At 37.6% G+C, this 21,992-nt stretch overlaps 1 protein-coding gene across 5 annotated transcripts in view; it reads right to left on the reverse strand.

The window, feature by feature from the left end:
- MSH4 (mutS homolog 4) overlaps positions 1-21,992 on the reverse strand; it is a 55,722-nt gene that overhangs the window by 14,957 nt on the left and 18,773 nt on the right. For 4 of the 5 annotated variants that reach the window (XM_043521629.1, XM_043521632.1, XM_043521633.1 and 1 more), the window contains 13 exons: positions 21,104-21,267; positions 17,891-18,001; positions 16,548-16,663; positions 15,251-15,424; positions 14,115-14,287; positions 9,812-9,879; positions 6,833-6,907; positions 6,351-6,415; positions 5,554-5,723; positions 3,269-3,405; positions 2,822-2,925; positions 1,629-1,753; positions 79-279 (listed from right to left, as the gene is read on the reverse strand). In XM_043521629.1, the coding sequence (XP_043377564.1) occupies positions 79-279; positions 1,629-1,753; positions 2,822-2,925; positions 3,269-3,405; positions 5,554-5,723; positions 6,351-6,415; positions 6,833-6,907; positions 9,812-9,879; positions 14,115-14,287; positions 15,251-15,424; positions 16,548-16,663; positions 17,891-18,001; positions 21,104-21,267 (1,683 nt within the window). The remainder of the gene's footprint in view (positions 1-78; positions 280-1,628; positions 1,754-2,821; positions 2,926-3,268; positions 3,406-5,553; positions 5,724-6,350; positions 6,416-6,832; positions 6,908-9,811; positions 9,880-14,114; positions 14,288-15,250; positions 15,425-16,547; positions 16,664-17,890; positions 18,002-21,103; positions 21,268-21,992) is intronic. The other variant, XM_043521631.1, reaches the window with a different exon arrangement.

Genomic DNA, 21,992 nt, shown 5'->3' on the forward strand with positions numbered 1-21,992 from the left:
TTAGTAAATAATGACATTTTCAGTAGAAAACAATACGAGCAGTTCAAAAGAATACTTATAAGGTAAACTGTTGCTCACCAATCTGTGCCATAATTTGACAGAGAGCAATCTGTTTCAGGTAAGTTGATTTTCCACTCATATTTGGTCCTGTAATAATGATAAAATTGCTGCCTTCTGTGATGTAAGTGTTATTAGAAACAGGTTTTTCCACAGATATTTTTTCAAGAATGGGATGCCACCCCTGCTTGATTGCTAAGGTATCAGTAAATTCTGGACGAACTAAACCAAGAAAAAATTATAACAAATGTTAAGCACTAAATACAAAAAACCTATGGCAATTATTAAAAAGTTAGATATTTAAATAAAATAAGAATCACTCATGCAGAGCTCTGAGTCTGTTACTCTTTCTCTTGTTGAATAATGTCTTGCTACTTGAGTTGGGGGCTTCACTCCTCTGCCAGGCATAGCACTACAAGGCGCTGCCTCAGTTTCCTCCAACCTGTATCTACAAAATAAGTCAAAACAAGTTTGCCTTAAAGCATTTCCCTTTAATTAACAGAAATAAATATCCCAAACAGAGAAAGACCTTCCACTTGAGCCCTTAATCCTACTCCTGGCTCCAGATTTGGGGGACCCCTCTAGTTCTGTATCTTGCCTGCATCATGAGGCTCCTGGAACTAGAGTACTGTTCAGAACAGTCTTTCTGCTGTTTACATAAAATAACCCTCGGTCTTCCTCCCCAGAGCTGGAGGTACCACCTTCAGCTTCTCAGTTCTCACGGAGCTTGGGCAGAACTCTTGCCAGTGCTTTAGCTAACATAGCATAAAAATATGATCCAGTTCTTCTCCCTGGAACTAAGGTTCAGGTACCATTTGTCTATCCCATCACAGAGTGGTCAACACTCCCCATTTTCTATTGCCTGCTGTCTCCTGTCATCAGGAGTCTTTTTTCCCCAGCACTGCTCCTTGCTGACCTTCTCTCCATACTGAGTTCTGGTAATTTTATTAAAGTCAGGTGCTCCCCTAATTGAGCAGTAATCAGCCACCTGGGCAATCGATTAGCTCCCAGTCCACCAATTAGCCACCAAGGCTGGCTTACCAACCTTAGTCATGGGTAGACTGTCCTTAATTCTCTCTAAAAGGCCAGTCACCCCATGACAAGGACTATTCACAAAGAAGGGATTATTCAACATGAGCAAGAGTGGAAGAATCAGAAAGGATATTTCCATGTAGCTATCAAATCAGCAAAGACAGTATACTTGGAGGAATTAATGGGCTGTTTTCAGGTAGAGATTACATCTTTTATACGAGTCCTCATGATCTGTTACAAAAAAAAATAACATCTTAGCCCTCCATCCTCAAATTAACATGCCAAGATTGTATTCAGAAGCAAGTGGGGGAATACATGAATAAAAAGGGAAAGAAAAGTAGGAAAATTGAAGCTATAAAAGTAATTCATACATTGAACTGAAATCCAGTTTTAGTTCTATAGATGACTAATATATGAAGAGATAAATACAAGAGCCACAAACTAGACCCGGTGGTGGTATTATATAAACATTGGGGGACAGGGGAATAGCTTTACCCGCATTTTTATTAATATTTACCATATCCTAGAAAGAAACATACCATAGTCAGAAAGAGTGCAGGCATGGGCAAATGACAGCAACATATCCAACATTGACACAGTATCAGAGAGTTTGTATAGACAATGGATATGTTCATAAATTTCACTCAGTAGTTTACATACTATCCTGCAAACAGACAGCTCTGAATTAGTTACTGTACACTACTACATTTTATTGCTTTACACAATTTACAGCAATAAAGCAATTAAGCAGCTCATAATCATAGAATATCAGGGTTGGAAGGGACCTCAGGAGGTCATCTAGTCCAACCCCCTGCTCAAAGCAGGACTAATCCCCAACTAAATCATCCCAGCCAGGCTTTGTCAAGCCTGACCTTAAAAACCTCAAAGGAAGGAGATTCCACCACCTCCCTAGGTAACGCATTCCAGTGCTTCACCACCCTCCTAGTGAAAAAGTTTTTCCTAATATCCATAAAAAATGTCAATATGATACTTAGATACTAGGAAGACAGACATTTCATAAATGCCATAGAGATTTGTAAACGTGGGCAATTCTGTGAATTTCTAAAGTGTAGTAAGTTATCGGGGAACAAATTCTAGGCCAAATTCTGCCATCAGATGTGCAGATACAACTCCCACTGGCTTGAAAGGGAGCTGCATGTGCAAAATTGATTCTAAAAATACAGCTTTGGAACCAATGGCGTTCTACTGTCCTCCAAAAAGTGTGACTCTTCAGTTTCTTGAGTTGTTCATGTTTAAAATGGGTTCACATGATCACCAAAAATAGCCTATGTTAGCTTTTGTAATCTAGAAGAAAAGAGAACAATATATGCCCTTTGGTCCCTTTATAAGCATAATTTATGGAAAAACTGAAGGTAATTCTACCTAAAATGAAAGGCATACTTAATATAAATAATGGCTACACATTGCCAAAGTGCTATACTCATGTCATTTTGTGTTGATAATACTCTACAAAAAGTTTACTAAATGTGATGGATACTCTTCTTTTTTATGAATAAATCCCTATACATTTTAATCATAATTCAGGATAATGTAGATTTAGCCTTTTAATGTGCTCTCTCATGAAGAACACTCTCTCTCTACAATCTGGAGTGCTTTTATAAAGACACAATAATTTAACAATGAAAATATATGAGAAAACCTCACAACTAGTTGTTAATATGGCAAATAAATCAAGTTAACACAAATATTAAAGAGTTTGAAATGTTCTTACAAGTAGGTCATGTGATAAATTTCTCTCAAAGACTCCTGGCACCTTTCATTCATTTTAATTAAGTCTGCTGAAGTAAAGCTATATGCATTTTTCATTTTAGTGATCTGTAGGGAAATTCAACCTTAAAGTAATACATCTCAAATAAATGCACATAAAGAAAGATTTCCAGAAAACAAAGTAGGAACAATCTGGAAAGCAAGTGACAAAACTGTTACCTTATTTCACTTTTCCTAAATAAAATAGCATGAAAAGACAAGAAAACAAAATGCAAATATTAGAATGATAGCAACCTTGTAACATTTCATATTATCTGACAAATAAGATAGCACATATAGACGTCTAATACATTGTATAAAAGAATATGGGTTAAATAAATTCTATCCTCATTTGTTATGTAATATCACTGAAGTAATTAATTTCATGACAAAACATGTCCAGAACACATACCTTTGTAAATTCTGAAGGTAGCTGACCATTAGGTAATGCTGCACACTCTGCATTCATTTGGATAAAAAATCCACGAGCAGAGCTGAAACTCATCTTCAAAGGCAGGTTGTATTTTTCTGCAAGCTGTGTTATCATTCCTAAGTAATATGGGGAAAAAATCAGCCATAATTGAAATATTTTCTAACATACTATAAAACTCACTGTGTTATCTGAGTAGTAAAGGCATCATGCAGATATCTAGATACCAATTCCAGTAAATTAGACAGCCTTGTTAGGACCTTGAAAGGGGGCTTGTGTGGATGTGAAAGAGCTCAGTAAACCATTCAAATAAGAGCACTAGCTTTATAAAACTAGTGGACAAAAAGTGCCAGGTGAGAATATGAGAATTCATAGCCTCTTTTTAAAGATATTCATATGTTGTCATGGGGATCTCAGGGGTGGGTTGTCCTTCCGCTGGAAAGGAAGATTTCTCAGAGGAGTAAGCTTCAGATGAATCCACTTTCATGCCAGTGGTGTTTTACTCTGCTTTCTCAACAGGTAACTGTAATGCTTAGATCTGGGGCTCTCAGTCTTTTCCCACTCACTTCAAAGTTCACAATCTTTTGCAATTCTAAACCATAACCCCAACCCACCCACCTGGAGCAAAGTGGGAGGGTGATAGATGCAGGGGACTATTAGGGGGCAGGAGGAAAGGTGCTGCTAAGTGGTGGGAATTCTGAATTTTGCTGGGTGGGGTACAGGCATGTGCGGGTGTCTGGGTAGATGAGGAATAATACTGATGTTGTACTACTGTGTGGGGAGAAAAGAAGGATGCTGTTGAATGGGGTTTCCCTGGCATTCACACACCTCACTGAGCTGGCTCCACCTCCCACTGTTGCTACCACCAGAGACTCAGGCCAGCAAAAGGTTGGGTAGAGAAGATGGGCTGTGTTGGACACCTGGGTCCTGGAGTCACTCAGTGCTCCAGTGTCAGCATTTGCTTCCTCAGCACTTAGCATGGTAACAGGGAAAGGAGAAAAGGAGCTCTTCTGCTGTAAATGTGTGGGCTGCAGTGAAACTGGACTGCAGTAACCATCAGGAGGGAGAGAGAGCTCCTCCCTGCCTACATTTCTCTGGGTCTTAGCAGCCATGTAAGGAAAATTTTGGAAAGCAAGAGAACAATTAAACTCTTGTGATGTTCACTCTGTGTGATGTCGACTGTAAGCTACAAAACTAACAGGAACTTCAAGACAATCTATAGTATACTATTGGTGTTAAAAATTCTACTATTCACATGGGCTGTTTGTCATTCTTGCTTGTTAAAGGGTGAACTAAAAGAACAATCTTGTCTGCTCAGAAATGTGATAGGAGCCATTCAGAAAAAGACAATCTTTTTCATCAACTTTAGACACTTTATCTAAAGCGGTTATACTCAAAGAATAGAGGCATTCTTCCAAAATTGATTTTATTCATTTTGGCTTTAAAATAATATCAAGAAAGTGCTTTTACACAATTCTCAATAGCACAGTTAAATCATAGCCCACAGATTCAAACTAGTTAAAATATTAAAAACAAAGTATTTGTGTTTGTAAAGTGTCAGCAGATTATAAAACTAAATTTCTGTACCAGAAAATTTTGTTTGAAATAATACTGTTTCAACACTTTGAACTGAATTTAGATGCACTGCATTGTAGGTGCAAACCATAGGTTTTAAATGGAAAGATTACAATATCTTTGATTCATATACAGCGTGGTTTTTTGGTGGCACAATAAATGAAGCAATCTTTTTACTTTTTAAAAATCACAAAATAATTATTCATCATTTTATTTAATTACAGTTTTTATCTACAAATGGAAAATCTCAAAGTACATTTCAAATAGGGTTACCATATTTCAAGTTCCCAAATAGAGGACACTGCTAGGGGGAAGGGAGAGCTGGATGGGGAGGGGAGTAGTTTCTTTCTACTTTGAATATCTAACATTTATAAATAACAAGTGTAATGTCCTCAAAATGTCTTGAAAAAGGATAAGCAAGGAAAAATCATGGACATTTGTTCATATTTCAAAAATCTGCCAGGACAGAGACTGGAGGACCAAAAAGAGGTTGTGTCTGGGAAAACTGAAATGTATGGCAACCCAAATTTCAAATGTACCTCAACTCTTTTTTTATCAATGACAAAATCAAATTACAATAAAAATACTTGCCTTCTCTTCATTAGAAAGTTAGCACTATATATTCTTCTACAATTTTATGGTTCTATATAACAGGTGCAATATATTCCTATTAATCATCAATCATGAAATACCTGCTATGTCATCTACAATCTCTGTGTATGTTCTACGAGCTATATCAAGGAATTCATTGATGTTTGGCCTGACTGCATAGCACTTCTGGGTCCTCATATTCAGGCATCCTTTTGTGTATCTTGTATCATCATTAATGACAGTTTTTATCTTTTCAAGTATGATTCCAAACCTACAAACAGTAGTTATATCAGTAATGGAATTGGCTAGGTAATATTTTTCAACTTCATCATCAACATTATCTTCAATTATAAATAAAAATTACCGAAGCCAATACACTTCAATAGTTCAAAGTAAACACTAAAAACTTACTACGCAATTTTTTTTTAATCTCAAACAACATATGAACACAACTAACTTTAACCTAAATATTTTAATACCTTAAAGAATGGCAGACATTGCACACTGCTCAAATATAGGAAACAGCTACTTGTCCTCAGTCATTTTGGGTGATTCTAAGAAATCAAAGTATTCTCCCATTCTTTTTGTCTTTTCAATAATATCTACTGGAGTTTTAATTTTTGTAAGAATTTAAATTAGGTTTGTCATTCATAACCAATCAACTATTGTTAAAACCAATTTTCTGTTTATCTTTTTTAAAATTTCTCCTGCAATAGTTGAAAAACTGAATTTCTAGAAACTTCGTAAAGAATAAGTAAAATTAAGAGTTTCTAATGATAACACAAAAAACTGGAGCTATAACTATAAATAATTCAAGAAGCAACATCTTAAAATCCTACAGACATCCTCAGAAAAAAGGTGACAACCAGATATTCTAGCTATGAAAATATCACAGTACCTTTTGTCTTCCAGAGAACTGTAATATGCCTTTAACAGATGTGTCTTGCAGCTTTTCAAAGCAGCCTATTGAAAATTAAAATGAAATTACTTAATCATAAAAACATTATTAAATTTTAATCACTTTAACAGTCTGTAAGGCTTTTAGATTCACCTAGGCTTATTTGAAGTTGGGGTGATATAAAGAGCTTACCGGTTGGGTGGCATCTATTTAAGTTAAATAATCGTTATAAAATTAAGCTTTTAACTAGCATTCAGAATCCAGTTCCAAAAGTAATAGAGACTCAAATATGTTTTTTTAAATCAACATCAAACTTAGCATAGATTTAGAGGCCCTTGTCTTATTTTTAGAGGATGTTATTACAGTGACAATGTACGGTTCCATAAGATATAAAGTAAATATAATGAACTGCACTGTGTGACAACGAAGATTAACTAACTAGTTTGGATTTTATATAGAAAAAGTAACAGAATACATTTCACCTTTAGAGGATCCACAAGTTCCAGAGTATGTTTCAGATAGATTAAATTAGTTATCTTTGATTCAGCAGCTTTAACCTGTTGAAAAAAAATATTACAAATGCAGTATGTATAGATTTTTAAAATACATTTCAAAACAAGCATGCATTTTACACACATATTCTGAATGTATTTTTCATGTACTATTAAGTGATTTATGAAAATTCATGACTAATGACCAGCTTGACAATTTGTAAATTTGCTGTTTTGTAAAAAAAAATATTTGACTATGTATGGCTTGAGAAAATTCAAATTACAATACAATATTTTCAAAAGAGCTCTTCAACTGACAAGAAGTCTAAAATATTTGTGTTTTCTTGCAGAGAACAGAACATTTGCTATGTGCTGCTGCCTTATAAAGAAAGAATAGGTAGCAGTTCCATAAGAAAAAAAAACATTAATTTTTGTGTGGAGAGTTGAAATCAATGTTGGAAAATCAAAGGCTTCTGAAAATGAAACTGAAGAAAACTTTAGAGTTGAAAAATGGAAAAATCTTATGTAGAAGCTAAGGCAGATTTTCAAAAGCACAAATGAAAATCTTTCCTGTTATCTGTTTTAAAGTCAAATTAATAGAAAATATAAATAAAAGTGAAGGCTCCTGTGTGGGAAATATTAAACGGTATTTTTCTTTCAATTTTATGAAAAATTCAATTACACATAAAAATCTACTAAAAAGTCTTAGTTTATTTTAAAAATAATTATGCTACAAATTGTTGGAACAGAAACACCCTCACTCACCCAATTTCTAATGTTCTCACAATCCAAGAATTTTTCTTCAACCATTTTTTTCTAAAAATTCTGAAGTTTCTTAAAGAAAAATGTGCTCACAGAACTCAGCTAAGTCCCTTTAATGTTGCTGAATTTTCTTCTCAGAATGAAGCTTGGCAATCAGCCCAGATGGTGTCTTAGTGCAAAGGAAGTATCAGGGTGGACATTTACAGACATATTCCTTAAGATGGAGCAATTAGATTGCTTTGGGTCACCTTAGCAAGGAGAAAGCAAGCAAGGGTAGCTGTTCCAATAACCATAGCAAGTTTCTGCCAAAATCCCCCCCCATATACACACATTACCAATTACAACTCCAGGAACTTCAGTGTGTCTTGCTTTTAAGGGAAAAAAAAGAATCATTCAAAAGTTTGTTATTCTATACCTGTTGGTAACATTATAACATGGTGTTTTAATTTATTTTTTAACATTTTAAAATAGGCACATGGATGAGAGTACAAAGAAAGATTTCTTTCCTTTCTAATTTCTTTTTTGTCTAAACTAGCATCCAGAAACACGAAGAAAAATTGTGATGAACTGGCTGTATTTTAAGTATACAGAATCAGAATAGTTTTTGTTAACAATGAAGTCTAGGCAGATGTATTGTTACTAAAGCACCTTCCTGACATACTTTTTTGCACTAGCTGGATGCACTTAGTCATTGGTTAGTAATGTTTTGCAGTTTGCAAATAACTGAAGTGATAACAGCCTGTTCTGAGATGAGCTAGTTGAAGCTGTCGAGGTCGCTGCTGAAGTCCAGGGTTCAAATCTTGCCGTTGATGCATTGGGGCTGGGGGCAAGGAACAGATTTTTTTTTAATTACATTTAAAACAAATTGGGGTGGCAGAATCTGGCCCTAAAAATTACCGTGATTTGAGATGTTGACTTGTATTTAAATATTCTCTGTATCCCTCTATTTCTAAAACAGCTTGCTACATATGGCAGGTTCAAATTTTCAATATATTTTAATCCCCTTGAAAATTTGTACATGTACTATATTTGAAGAAAATGAGTTGTAATAAAACAAACGTTAATAATTGCTGCATCTAATTGTACTCTCTCTGTTATGTGTATTAATAATTTGTACCCTGATCGCTGCTGAGAGAGAACTTATTTCATAGTTGTAAGAGACTTTCTCTTGGATTAACCATGAAGGCCTGTGTTTTGAAGCTAAAACGAATAAGATTCTAAGTTCTAGCTTGACAGGTTTTGAAGGTTTATTTAGTAACTGAAACTAAACGAAAGAGGTTTGTTTTTTAGTAAAATTTTTGGGGTCCATTTATAAGGGATAATCTCCACTGCTTTACATTGCATAAGAAGCTCCTGAGGCTAAATAATAGACAAAGCAAAGTTAAGTGGGCAATCAATCTAAAAACTGTGAGTACATTACAAAAAGGAGATTATTTCTATTATACAACTTTTAACATTAAAAGGTATATTTTCCCTTTCATGCTCATATGAAAATGCTTCTCTCTCCTACTCTCCAGTGATGTTCAGAAGAAGGTGTGATTAGGATGAATAAGTAAGAGGATGCAGATTTAAAAGTACAGTGGATTTGTGAAGGAACAACAGTCATGTTTTTTGGTCATTCTCCACAAGGGTCACAGGGTTAGCATCCTCCCTAAGTCCATAACAGGTTGAGCTTGTTAGCCTTGCTGCTTTGCCCACCTTTTCTCCCTCACTTGTGAAGAAATGAGTGTTGGATTAGACTGGGTGTGGGAAATTGTGGATTGTGTGAGATCAATTCACATCAGTCATGCATTTTGTTGCTGTGTATTTGAGCTGATCTGGGGGAACCAACAGGCCTGTTTCAGTGTATTTTTAAAATATTGTCAAGGATACCTAGAGCATTAGATGGGTGCTCTTTTATTATTCTCTGCATAAATCTAAATAAATAAATGAAAACACTTTATGATTGGCTGAAATTCTTCTCCTGTTACGAAGTAAAAATATGCCTTAGTTTAAGGGGTCCATACTTTCATCTTTCTGGGTGAGAAGCAACATATATAAATCATTGTATATCTTTAAAACTATGTTTCCATCCCTTTCTAATATACAATCTTTTTTTACAAATAATACAATTGTACAGCTGCTATATGAAGTTTACATGTTGCATACTCTATTGAGATAACTGACAATTATTCATTATTTATGAGATAGGTGCATTTATAAACCTACTGTATCTTGCTTTGGAATTTGTACTAAAATTGAAAGAAGTTGTTCAGTATCCAGGAATCTTGAAATCACTGTAAAACAACATTAAACACAAATTAGAAACTGAGCTGAAACTTGCGATAATTTTAATAATAAATATTTAACAAATAAGTGATTTAATTTCCCAAAAGAAAACAGGCACAGAAAACTATTTAGTACCTCTATTTGTGAAGCCATTTTCTTCCCTCATCCTATCACAGCAAAATCTTGACAAAGTACTGTAGCTTCAATTACCAGAAAGAAAACAGACAAAAGAACTACCAATCTAACAAGATTCTTATGTCACATCCATAACCATGGTATCTGAGCACTTTTGGTCATTGTATCATGATGGATATAATGACATCAGCTCTCCCGTATTCTCTTCAATAAAGAAACTCTCAGAGCTTAAACAACCTAAAAGATATTGAACAATAAGAACATTAGGATCCCCACAACAGGGTAGGAGGGCTGAAATATGAATGAGGGAAGAGTGGGAGACTATAACAAATGGTATTGTCAGTAGACTATTGTCCCTTGTCAAATGTCTCTACTTCCTATCTTATAACAGAAAATATGTCAGACTGCAGATGTAGCAAGCAGTCCTCAAGAGCAAACGGGCGATCTTAAAAATCACAGCAACATTCTCTGTTTGAAAATTCCCATCCAATTATGACAGTGAAAAGATGACTATGTATCTGCCCTGCAATTTCACAAGTAGTAACCTGAGCCTGTGGTGGAATGACCTTATCAGAAGGAAGCCCGACAGAATATAGCACTAACTCTGCAACTACAATAGCTCAAGAAAGATGCTGACTGGTGGGCACTATTGAACTATTGAAGAGGCAGCAGACCCCCATGCATCCTGCAAAGGAAAGATCCCCAAATCTAATAAAAGCCCTGGTGTGTGGCAGTGCCTTAGTGGTGCTATAGCACTGATTGCTGAAGAGCTACACATATGGTCAACCCTCCTGTATGGATGTGAGAGCTGGACATTTAGAAAGCAGACTGAGACACGACTCACAGCGTTCAAGTTTTGGTGTTACAGAAGGTTAAAATTAGCTGGATAACCAAAATTATGAATGATCAGGGGATGAAAAGGAACAATTTAAAAACAGCAAAACTACTTGATATCATAGGTAAGAAAATAAAATCTTTCTGCGGACAAATTGCTCACCGATCATCAGAGCAACTTGATTCCAACTTTTATACTATCAGGCAAGAGGAAGAAAGAGAGCCAGCTATGTTGGAAACATCACCGGATGGACTGGTATCCAAAGGAAACTAGAAGTTTTACAACTCTGTTGTGACTGTGAAAGATGGAAGGTGAAGATTGAGAACTTCCATATTAGAAATGTCATGGAAGAATACAACTGAGGAATTAGCCTCTGCTTTCAAGGAGATAATGTACTTGACCTTTCTCAGGTAGTACCCTAGCTCCTAGTTCACACCTGGTCTTGAGGGCAAAGAATGAGAGATCACAATGGGAGATCTACATTTCTGGCAAGGATCAGAGTGAAAATTTTTACAAATCATAAGGACCATCACCCACATCAGAACTGTTCCAACAGTCACAAAGAAAATAATGTCAAATATCAGAGGGGTGTTAGCCTGGATCTGTAAAAGCAGCAAAGAGTCCTGTGGCACCTTATAGACTAACAGATGTACTGGAGCATAAGTTTTTGTGGTGAATACCCACTTCGTCGGATGCATCTGGTGAAGTGGGTATTCACCCACGAAAGCTTATGCTCCAATATGTCTGTTAGTCTATAAGGTGTCACAGGACTCTTTGCCGCTTTTAAAGAAAATAATGAGAGTTGTATGGTTCATACATTTTAAGACCAGAAGGAACCACTATAATCTAACTTCCTACACAACACAGGTTATAGAACCTCATCCAGTAATTTCTGCATCAAACCTATAACTTCTGTTTGTGCAACAGCATACCTTTTAGAAAGATATCAAATCTTAAGACTCCAATTGATGGAGAATCCACTATATCCCTAGATAAGTTGTTCCAATAGTTAATTACCCTTACTGTTAAAACTTTTCTACGCCTTTTTTCTGCTAGATTAAAGAGCTATCTACCGTCATGTACATATTGGAAACTGTAATGTGCCTTTCCCATGTACATATTGGAAACTGTAATGAAATCACCTCTTAAACTTCCCTTAGATAAACTAAATAGATTGAGCTTCTTCAGTCTCTCACTAGAAGGCTTGTTTTCCAGTCTGAAATCTTTCTTGTAGTTCTCTTCTCTGAACCCTTTCCAATTTTTCCAAAATCCTTTTTGAAGTAGAGACACAAGAACTCGATGCAGTATTCCAGTAATGGTCTCACTAATGCTGTACACAGACATAATACCAACTCCCTACTCCTACTTGATATTCCCCTGGTTATGTATCCAAGGATCATGTTCACCCTCTTAGCTACAGCATTACAGAGGAAGCTCATGGTCAAATGGTTATCTGCATTCAAGTCCTTTTCAGGATTGCTGCATTCCAGAATAGTGTGACCTACATTCTTTTTTCGTAGATGTATGATCTTACTTTTGGCTGTATTAAAATGCATATTGTTCACCTTATTAAATGATCCATGATTGTCTGTATAATTTACCTGTCCCCATCATTATTTATCACCTGTAAATATTAATCCATTTAACATGGGCTACATATAGTGCAAATTCTTAAAAAATCAGAATGCATGCTAGAGTCTAAGTATATTATGCCAACACAGAAAAATTTATCAAACTTGTGATCTCTTCAAAAAAATAAGAAATTTGTTTGTCAAGACCTATTTTCCATAAAACCATGCTGACTGGCATTAATTATGCTAACATCCTTTAATTCCTCACTGATTGCATTCCATATCAGACTTTCCATGATTTTGCCAGGATAAAGGCCCATAGTTATCTGCGTCATCCCATTTACCCTCTTTAAATACTGAAATATTTGTAAATGGTGGCTTTTTTCCAATCCTCTGGAACTTCCCCATGTTCTCAGATTTGTTAAAAATCAACATTAATGATTCTGAGAGTTCCTTGTCCTATTCTTTTAATAGAAAGAAAGCAGCTGCTCCTCACAAGTTAGAGAGCTGATCACTAACAAGACCAAGAGACAATGTTTGACAAGTAGTCTTGTGGGGAAGCATATATTATAGTCCACCTCTCCTACCTACCTCACTACCTTTGAGCTACAAGTGCCAAAACACAGTCTCCTCTGCTGCATCTTCACGGGCATTTTCTGATCTATTGAAATGGGGTGGGTGGGTGTGGATGAAGTTAAAACTGGAGAAATACACTCCATGTTTCCAGGGGAAAGGAAGCAAAAATACTAAGGACAAAGTGGGTGGGCCAGTGTTTGTATACCAACTGTGACTGACATACACCTTTGCCTCCTTACTTCTTGACAGGTGGGATATAAATGTCAAAATATTTTCTATGATGGGATGGAGATAGAGAAAGAATGAGAAATGCCAAGTCACTGTTTTAGGTAGTTGTGATGCAGTAACTATTTCCAAACATTTTATTTTAAAAATGTGTATTTGAAATATTTAAGGTGTAAAAATAAAGGATAAACATACTATCGGAGCCACTCTGATGATCTGCAAAATATGGTAGTATTTATATATTCACATCTGCTCCGCTAGTATAATATCAAGCTAAAAGAGGGCAGCTCAACAGACTACATGTCATCCATTTTTGTGTTGTGAAAGCCTTGGAAAGAGTTCCTGATCTGACCAAAAGTGATTATTCATTTACCCAAAAAACACAATAAGCCGTCCAAAACCAGGAAATAAAGATTTAGCGAATTTAATGTCAAGCTTAGCTGGACTAACTAACTTGTGCTCTTTAGCAGTGTATGTATATTCATCTGTCTCGTTACCTGTATCTTAGCAATCAAAAATGAGAAGCTGCATATTCATAACAGTATGCAAATTACATTACAGATGTTAGTAGTGTATATCTGGAAAATGCAGTTGGTTAAAGAGCTAGTGAGACCAATTCAAAATTCCTCTAAAGCACCATTCGCTGGTCCGCCTCATTTACTAAAAATTTTAGCAAAATGATCAAAAAAGAGGTAAAAAGTCAAATTAAATAATGACAGATTATGAACTATTGCTAGAAATCATAACATTTTTTTAAATCCACTATGAAATGTTACTTCACAAGTCAAAACATGTTTCATATCTATTTTATTAATACATGCTATGAGTTTTCAGCTATTATAAAACCAAAAATATTTAAATGGGTATTTTTAAGTGTTTTAAAAATAAAGCAAGCTATTACCTGCCTGAAGACTAAAAAAGAGCTCCTCATCCTGTAGTAGTTCCTGAATACAATCCAATCTTGTGTTAATTGTTTCAGCATCAACCAGAGGCTCCAGGATATTAGACCTAAGTCTTCGGCTTCCACCTGGAGTTTTAGTATAATTTAGAACGCCAAAAAGAGTGTGACCATTCCTTTGAAAATAATACAAATTTAAAAAAACAAAAACTCAAAAAAATCAAGCTGATACAGATCAAATGAAATTTTCAGATTAAATTAGCCTACAATTGACAGCTTGATTATCAGAAGCACACACAAATTCCCTTGAACTCCATGTGAGCTTTAGGACCTCAGACCGAAAATGAGGCTATGAGTAAGGCTACGTTTTAGTCACGGGTATTTTTAATAAAAGTCACGGACAGGTCATGGGCAGTAAACAAAAATTCATGATCCAAGACCTGTCCATGACTTTTACTAAAATTACCAGTCAATAAAACTTGGGTGGGGGGGTTGCCTGGGACCACTAGTGGTGCAGGGGGGGCGCAGGTGGCGGCGCGCTGTCCAGGACCTCCATTGGTGCTGGGGTGGGCGGGGCTGGCAGGCTCCCTACCTGGCTCAACACCTCCTCCGCCCCCGAGCAGCAGCAGAGTTTGGGTGTGGGAGGGGGCAGGAGGTTGGGGCACGGGATGGGTTGAGGCGGGCTCTGGGCAGCACTTACCCACTTCTGGACTCCCCAGAACAACATCCCCCTTGCTCAGCTGCTAGGTAGAGGCATAGCCACACATAACTTGTGTGTCAGTTATATAGGTCAAACCTGCTGACAGCAGGTTCATTTGTGACAGACACACTATACACCTTTACACAATTCTTATCTTTTCACTCTTTCTTTCTAATCCCCTTCATTACTAGGGGTATCCTGATACACATAAAAAAATTCCAGGCTAGGACTACAAATTTTGTGCTAAGTTAAAGTTCATTTCTCTTTTCAAATTATTTAAAAATCAGCTTTACATATGCTATAATTGCTGTCAGGATAGAGCCAAATTAACTCTTTGTTTTTGACTAGACAGATTAGATACATGTGCCATAGAACTTGGTGCATTACAAATTTATAAGAATGCAAAAAAACTGAATTTGTAAAAACAAAATAATCTTACCGAGAATCTCTATTGTTAGTTAACAATTCAAGATTTTGGGCTGATGATGAATCTATCATAGCAGTTTGCTCACTTCCCTGGAAACAAACCTTGAGTGACTTAGGAGCATAAACTGAATTTTGAATAAATTCAACATATTTTAGCAAAGCTGCAACAGCTGCTAGACAGTAATACCTGTAAAGTAGAATCATTTATTGAACATTAAATATTTCTCCTCATCAAGCGCAAAAACATTTACTGTACTTAGGGAGAAGGTTTTTCTTAGCAATCTTTTATGCCAAGCTGTAGAGTCATGTTCACACATATTAGGGATTGGGAGCAACCCTTCCCATTAAAGCCAGAGGCCAGAGGCAATGCTTGGTGGAGCACATGGAGTCACATGCGCCCCCAGATTTTTCCCAGGGTTTGCTGGCCCTGCTCGGTCACATCGTGCCACTGGGCTCCTGCCCTGCACAGCAGCTGTTGGAGCAGACAAGCTGGGAACTTCAGCCATGGGGAGAGGCAGCAGCAAACAGCTGGGAGCTGCAGGGAGGGGTCACTGATGGTAAGAGGAGGGGCGTGACAAACTGTTGGTGGGGGGTGAACCTTTAAATTGTGCCCTCCCACTCTCAACAGGTACCAGTTGTCTTGGGCAGAAACCTCTAGCCCCACCACGCTACCGCAAGGCAGAAGCCCCACGCTCTGGTAGGCAGAGAACAGGGTGGGATGGGGGGCTCCACAAGCCACACTTTAACTGTAAAAGAGTCACATGTGTCTCGCGAGCCAGGGTTTGGCCACCCCTAGTATAAACAGTGTGATCAGGGCCCAGATTTTCAGTAGTGCAGGTCCACTTTTGTATGGGCCAATCAAGTGTTCAAACATGCATGTGTCTGTGCATGCATATGATCTTGCCTTGCACATATTGGATATTGTGCATGTGTAAGTCTGGCAGTGCAATTTCAGAAATACATTACTGAAGTATGGGTCCAGGTGACCAAGTTTTTAGTGTTGCTCTCTAGTGACTTCCTCTAGCAAATACAAGCTGACAAGCTCTTAAAGAAAGGTTGATGCCAGGGTCTCTAAATGGTGTGTCATCAGGGCTCCAAGAGGCACTTGACAATTGATGTATCATTGGTAATGGATGTATCAGAAATGTTTGAGTGAAAAATAAAAAGGCAACTACATTTACAGATTTTAAATTTTAGGGATGTGTGTACCAATTAATGAGAAGCCACTGACCAGTGTATTAAATCTGTACAAACTGTTAAAATCTTTTATCTGGAGACACTACTTCTTTTTCTTACTTAGGTTAACATACTTGGACTGAACCTCCATTAGGACAGTGCTGAATTCAGATGTACACAACTGTTCTATATATTCCAAGCCCTTTGTTTCATTGAAGTATTTTCTTTGGACAGTAGTAAAAGTCACGTTCTAATAAAAACAAAACCAAAAACAGCAAAGGTTTCAAAATCTCATGGAAAGAAACTGGAGTGTTGTGATGATTTGGGGAATCTCTCTATGTAAAAATGTAACACAGAAGCCCTTTGGCAGCTCACAACTCTGGGTCAGCAACTCGTCGGGCCTGACATACTCAGTGTACCCCCACTCATCACTATCATGATCTGTATCTGGAAGGTGTCATGTAGGATATCATGAGCAAATTGGTGACAAACTGGTCCTGAAGCTCACTGCGTGGTGTATGTACAGAGTGTGTACAAACAGTTATAGACGTGTGCTGGAATTCTGTTCTTAAAATGTGTTTGGCAACCAGTGCATGGACCCAGTCTGCCTTGGACAGGGGAGTGTATGTTTGCTTTTCTGACTGGTCTGGTCATCAGGCAGGGATGATGAAGCTGCACTTACACAGAAGGTAAACAAAACCATCAAATGGGTGAGTGCGAGAGATAGCCTCTTAACTATCATGATGGGAGAACACAAAACTGCAAAAATTAACATGGTGTCAGCTCCCTGCTGGATACAGCAGGCTGAGCCCCCAAGAGGGCTTCCTGCTTACTGAGCGAGGTCATTAAACTTTAGAAGATACAAGCAAAGACAAGAAGCTATTTTTGCATCCATCACTTAAGGGACGAAAGGGGCCAGAGCTCTTGAAATCACAGAACGTTGGATCCTTGAACTCAGGGGACTGATATTTCTGGGAACTCTCCAGAATGGTGAGGAACCTGAGGCAAGGAAATGTGTATACATATGTTTATTATTTTATCTAGATCGATGTATTTCTCATTCTATTAAGTAAAGAGCAATACTACTTTAGAATCCTGTGAAAGTCTGTCTGTGTGTCTGTTGGCTTTCACTATTGCATGTCCCTGAAGAGGCAAACTATAAGCCAGAAGGCTCACACCTTTGGAAATGTGCAAGAGCTTCTGGGGAGGCTTGCAGGAGATGACGTTACTTTCAGGGCATAGGCAGTTGGGCTGTGGGATCACCACTGCCAAAAGAGATGTCAGACACAAGGTTACACCTGGAGAGTGCGCGTAGAGGCCAAAAGCCAGGAACACTGCCTAAACTCTGCCCAGCCCCAGCGAGCTAAGGGATTCAGCGATTGGATCCCCTCGTAAAGACGGTCACAAATCTGTAACCATATAAAACCAATCAAAGAGGAGCCCTATAAAAACTAAATGAAGTCTAAAAAAAGATTACCTTGAAATTTTCTGTTATCAAACTGAACAATTTTGTTGTATTCCCTGTATCACAAGCAGTATTTGACATTATTATTTCTAATGGTGTTAAAATCTTGAGTTTTGTGATAACCTAAAAACAAATTTAAAACATAATTTCATTAAAAATCATTTAGCCATCTCAAAGTACATTTTCACAAATAAATAAAATAGTCCAGAAATAACTGACAAATTCTATAATCTTTGTAAACACTTTTAAATCAATTAAAAATTCCACTTAAAGGGATGTGCACGCACAACAACCAGGCAGACATCATTTATTCCCAGTCAGGGCCAAAAACAGTAAGGTTTTTAATGGCTTTTTTACTTCCTGAGCTTTGAGCACTGGTAACAGGTGAGACTAAATGATCGGGAACTTTCTGGTGGCCAGATAATGAGGTAAGTGTAGTGTAGTACAGAAAGCAATAAGGTAAATATAGTACAAAAAGAGAGGATTTAGTTACACCCATTGCATCAGGCTCCAAAGATGGCAGATGAACATATTATATTATTTGTAGCATGTAGAAATCTGTTAAGTTTCTTTCCTCCCTCTCCTTCCCTTTTATGCACTTTTATGCACTATGTCTCTCCAACTGCTGCATACAAAAGGTAAAAAAGAAATAGCCTGCAGTCATAATTTTCAAAACAGAAGAATGAACTGTCTACAGATATCACTCACTAGTATAAAACAGAAAAAATAGTTACAAAAATACCTAAAATTAAAGTAAAAGATTTGGAGAATAATTTATCTCATGTCATGAATATATGAAAAACAGATATGATGAAAAACCCCTGCAAAAAAGAACGTTATACCTAACATGGCATTCCATGACTGTGAGTGAGAAAGTACCTTTTCAATCAGAAATAACTTTCTGGGTTTGCAGCTGCAGAAGTTCATGGTGCTCCTGAAGGTCATGAGCTGCAGACTCACTTGGACTGGATAAGGCTCTTTGGAGTAGGTCATATTTTAGACCTTGTTGTAACTTCTTATGGATACATGTGCATGCTACAGTCTAACCTGCATTGTTTCTCTGTTTTGGTGGCTCAAAAGATACACATTTAAACCAGCTTTTCCTTTTCACATGAGATACTCATTGTGACAGGGTGTACCCCGTGTTTGATGCCCTCCCACCTTGGCTAATCCTGCCCCAACCAGGTTTCCTTCTGGTGGAAAAGAGCAGTGAGTTTAGATACTCCACTAGCTGCCAAGAGAGTCCACCAGGTTCAGCAGCTGGCAGAACCAACAAGAACTGGTCCTCCAGCAGCTAAAAGGATCAGGAGCAGAAAGTCAAACAGCACAACAGACAAGGTAAAAAGGACTGTCTGCTTCCTCTGGGGAAAGGGGCCAGTTCTGAAGCTGAAAGAGGAGAGGAAGGATGTCCCCTGTCTTGACCCAGGAGCCTAACTTTGATTTAAAGTACAACTGAATTTTGCTACTAGTTTCTTATCTAGGAAAGGATTAACATCTACATATACCTAACAAGATCAATTATTATGTATTGTTTCTATTTGTATTATTTGCAGTAGTGCTCAAAGGCCCCAAATTAGGATTTGGGCCCCAGTATACAGGTGATATGGTGCTGTACAAACAAATAGAAAGACATAATCCCTGTCTAAAATCTCTTACAATCTAAGACAAAATGCAACTAGTATCACAAATAACTGAAGTGGTAGGGCAGTGAGACACACAATGGGAGTAACTATAATAAATTCATGAGCTACATAGACTTAATAGTTTTGAACCATCTAAAATATTTTTGTTTGGGCTGTGGCTATCTAACCTATCCATCATTAGCGTCTTAGTTTTTTGGTGGCATAACAGCAGATATAAGCCCTAAGGAGGGATTTGTAGGAGGAGAAGATAGTGGCCTTAACATATTAATTCAGGGATGGTGTTCCATGCGTAAGGGGTGGCATGTAAGAAAGTGCAACAATGATTGAAGCCAATATCATTGGCAAAGCAGAGGTCACAACACAATAAGAGACAAGTATGGATAACAGAGGGGCATTGTACTGAAGGGCATTGAAGACAATGGGGCCAGAAAACGGGAAGTAGATGGAAGGGTAAAGTCAGAGTGAGAGGTAAAGGGAGATGATCTTAGTAGATGTATTCTGTAGGGACTGAAGGGTGAATGTACTTTCAGAGAAGCCGGCAAAAAGGTTTTGCAGTGTGTACAGTATGAAAAAGGACAGATTTTAGAAACACTAGAGCAAAATGCAGCAGGAGTTGCACACAGCTTGATGTGGGAGCATGAGAGAGGAAAGAATCAAAGACAATTCAGATTATGTTTGAGTGACAGGGAAGATAGTGATGTCAACAGTCAAGGAAAATTCAGGAAGGACTTGAAAGGAAAGGAGTTCCGTTTTTATCATGTTAATTCTAAAATGAAGGGAGACAATTAAGAGGGGATGTCAGATTGATAGAGAGACTGAAATACAGGATTGCATGGATGGAGACAAATCAAAATTAGAAAGGTAACTTTGAGGATCAAGGCGAAGGACAGGGTCACAGTGGAACCCCAAAGGACAGTGGGAAAAGGGAGGAGAAAAAATCTAGACACAAATAAATACACTATTAACTGAAGAGAAAACTCACTTGCTATCATGAGTCGATAGAATCTTTTAAGAGGAACAGCTTCAAAAATGAGTATCCAATGTCCACAAAAGCCAGCATAAATGATGTTACTGTTTGCATCAGGGGTGCAGGGTGCGGCAGGGGTTCAGCTGCAGGAGGGGTTTGGGGGGGGCGGGTCCGGCCCGGCGCAAACCGGGGACAGGGCAAGCTCCCTCCCTGCCATTCCCCCACACCGCTCCAGAAAGCGGCTGGGACCTGGGGGAGGGAGGGCACAGGAGTCTGTGTGTTGCCCTGGCCGCACCTCCAGGTACCTCCCCCTAAGCTCCCATTGGCCGGGAACGGAGCCACTCTAGGTAAATGCTGGGGGGGGTGGGAGGGGCTGCGGGGAGCTGGCGGGCCACAGAAAATAACCCCACGGGCCATGTGTTTGAGACCCCTGGTTTACATTAACAATGCTACTTTAGTTTTTTTTATTACTCTTGGTATGAACAAACTGCAGTTGTCAATCAGGAATTTCCTGCTATTATTTATAAAAACTTCAAACAAAAAAGGACATCTATAATAATCTTCTCCATTATGTAAAATACAACCATATACAGCAACCAAAAGTATTAAAATTACCTTAGCATAGGTTGTATTGTCCGCAAATTGGGATAATACCACTTCGGGGTTTTTTAAGTCAATACTAGCCATTCCTACTTCACCTCTGGCAAGTCCTCTCCCTTCTACTACAGCTACAATAACGGATGCAACTAAATGAGCAGAAACAGCAGATGAGGATGTAACTGTAAAACAGTAGTATGCATTTATAGTTATGACCCAGTTCATTATAGAGAGTGAACAATGCATGTACTTATATCCCTCACTCACAAAGAAGCAAAAGTCTAGCAATTGTCCAAATTTACTTAAAAATTCAAAGTACAAGTTGCTGAATTCTACATTTGATGTACTATGCAGAGAATGAGCCATATTTTCAATTATTTGAACACCATGTAATATGTGAAAAAATAAGAACAGAGCACATGTACACAAATAGGGAGTGAACACGAGGAATGACATTGTTAAAGGTGCAAATATGTGTAGAAAATACAGCACATGAGCACTATTTCTGTATTATGAAAAACAGGTGAAGAATAGAAGGGCTATTACGATCATTAAGCATATGTAATTTTAAATACAAAACTGAGGGCAGCTATTATTGCTGGACAAATTGAGACAAATTAAAATATAGAGAGACATTGAAATTGAAGGTAGTTTTCTATTAAAAGAGTACTTCTGATGAGGTGTCCCTAATTTTGTCAAATACCAAACCAACCTTTCTGAAATTTCATAGCTGATCTTATGCTAAGAGAGAAATTTTCTGATGTCTGTGGAAAATCAAACAATGCATTTGAGACAAATGATGTAGGTTTCACTTTTGCCTAAGCAATCTGGCTTAGAAAGTCCATGTTTTAATCTCTTGGAGTTGGTGAGGAATCAATTAGTGAATGTGGTTAATATGTACATTAGG

Source organism: Chelonia mydas, chromosome 8 (assembly GCF_015237465.2).
Source record: "Chelonia mydas isolate rCheMyd1 chromosome 8, rCheMyd1.pri.v2, whole genome shotgun sequence".
Taxonomy (NCBI): domain Eukaryota; kingdom Metazoa; phylum Chordata; order Testudines; family Cheloniidae; genus Chelonia; species Chelonia mydas.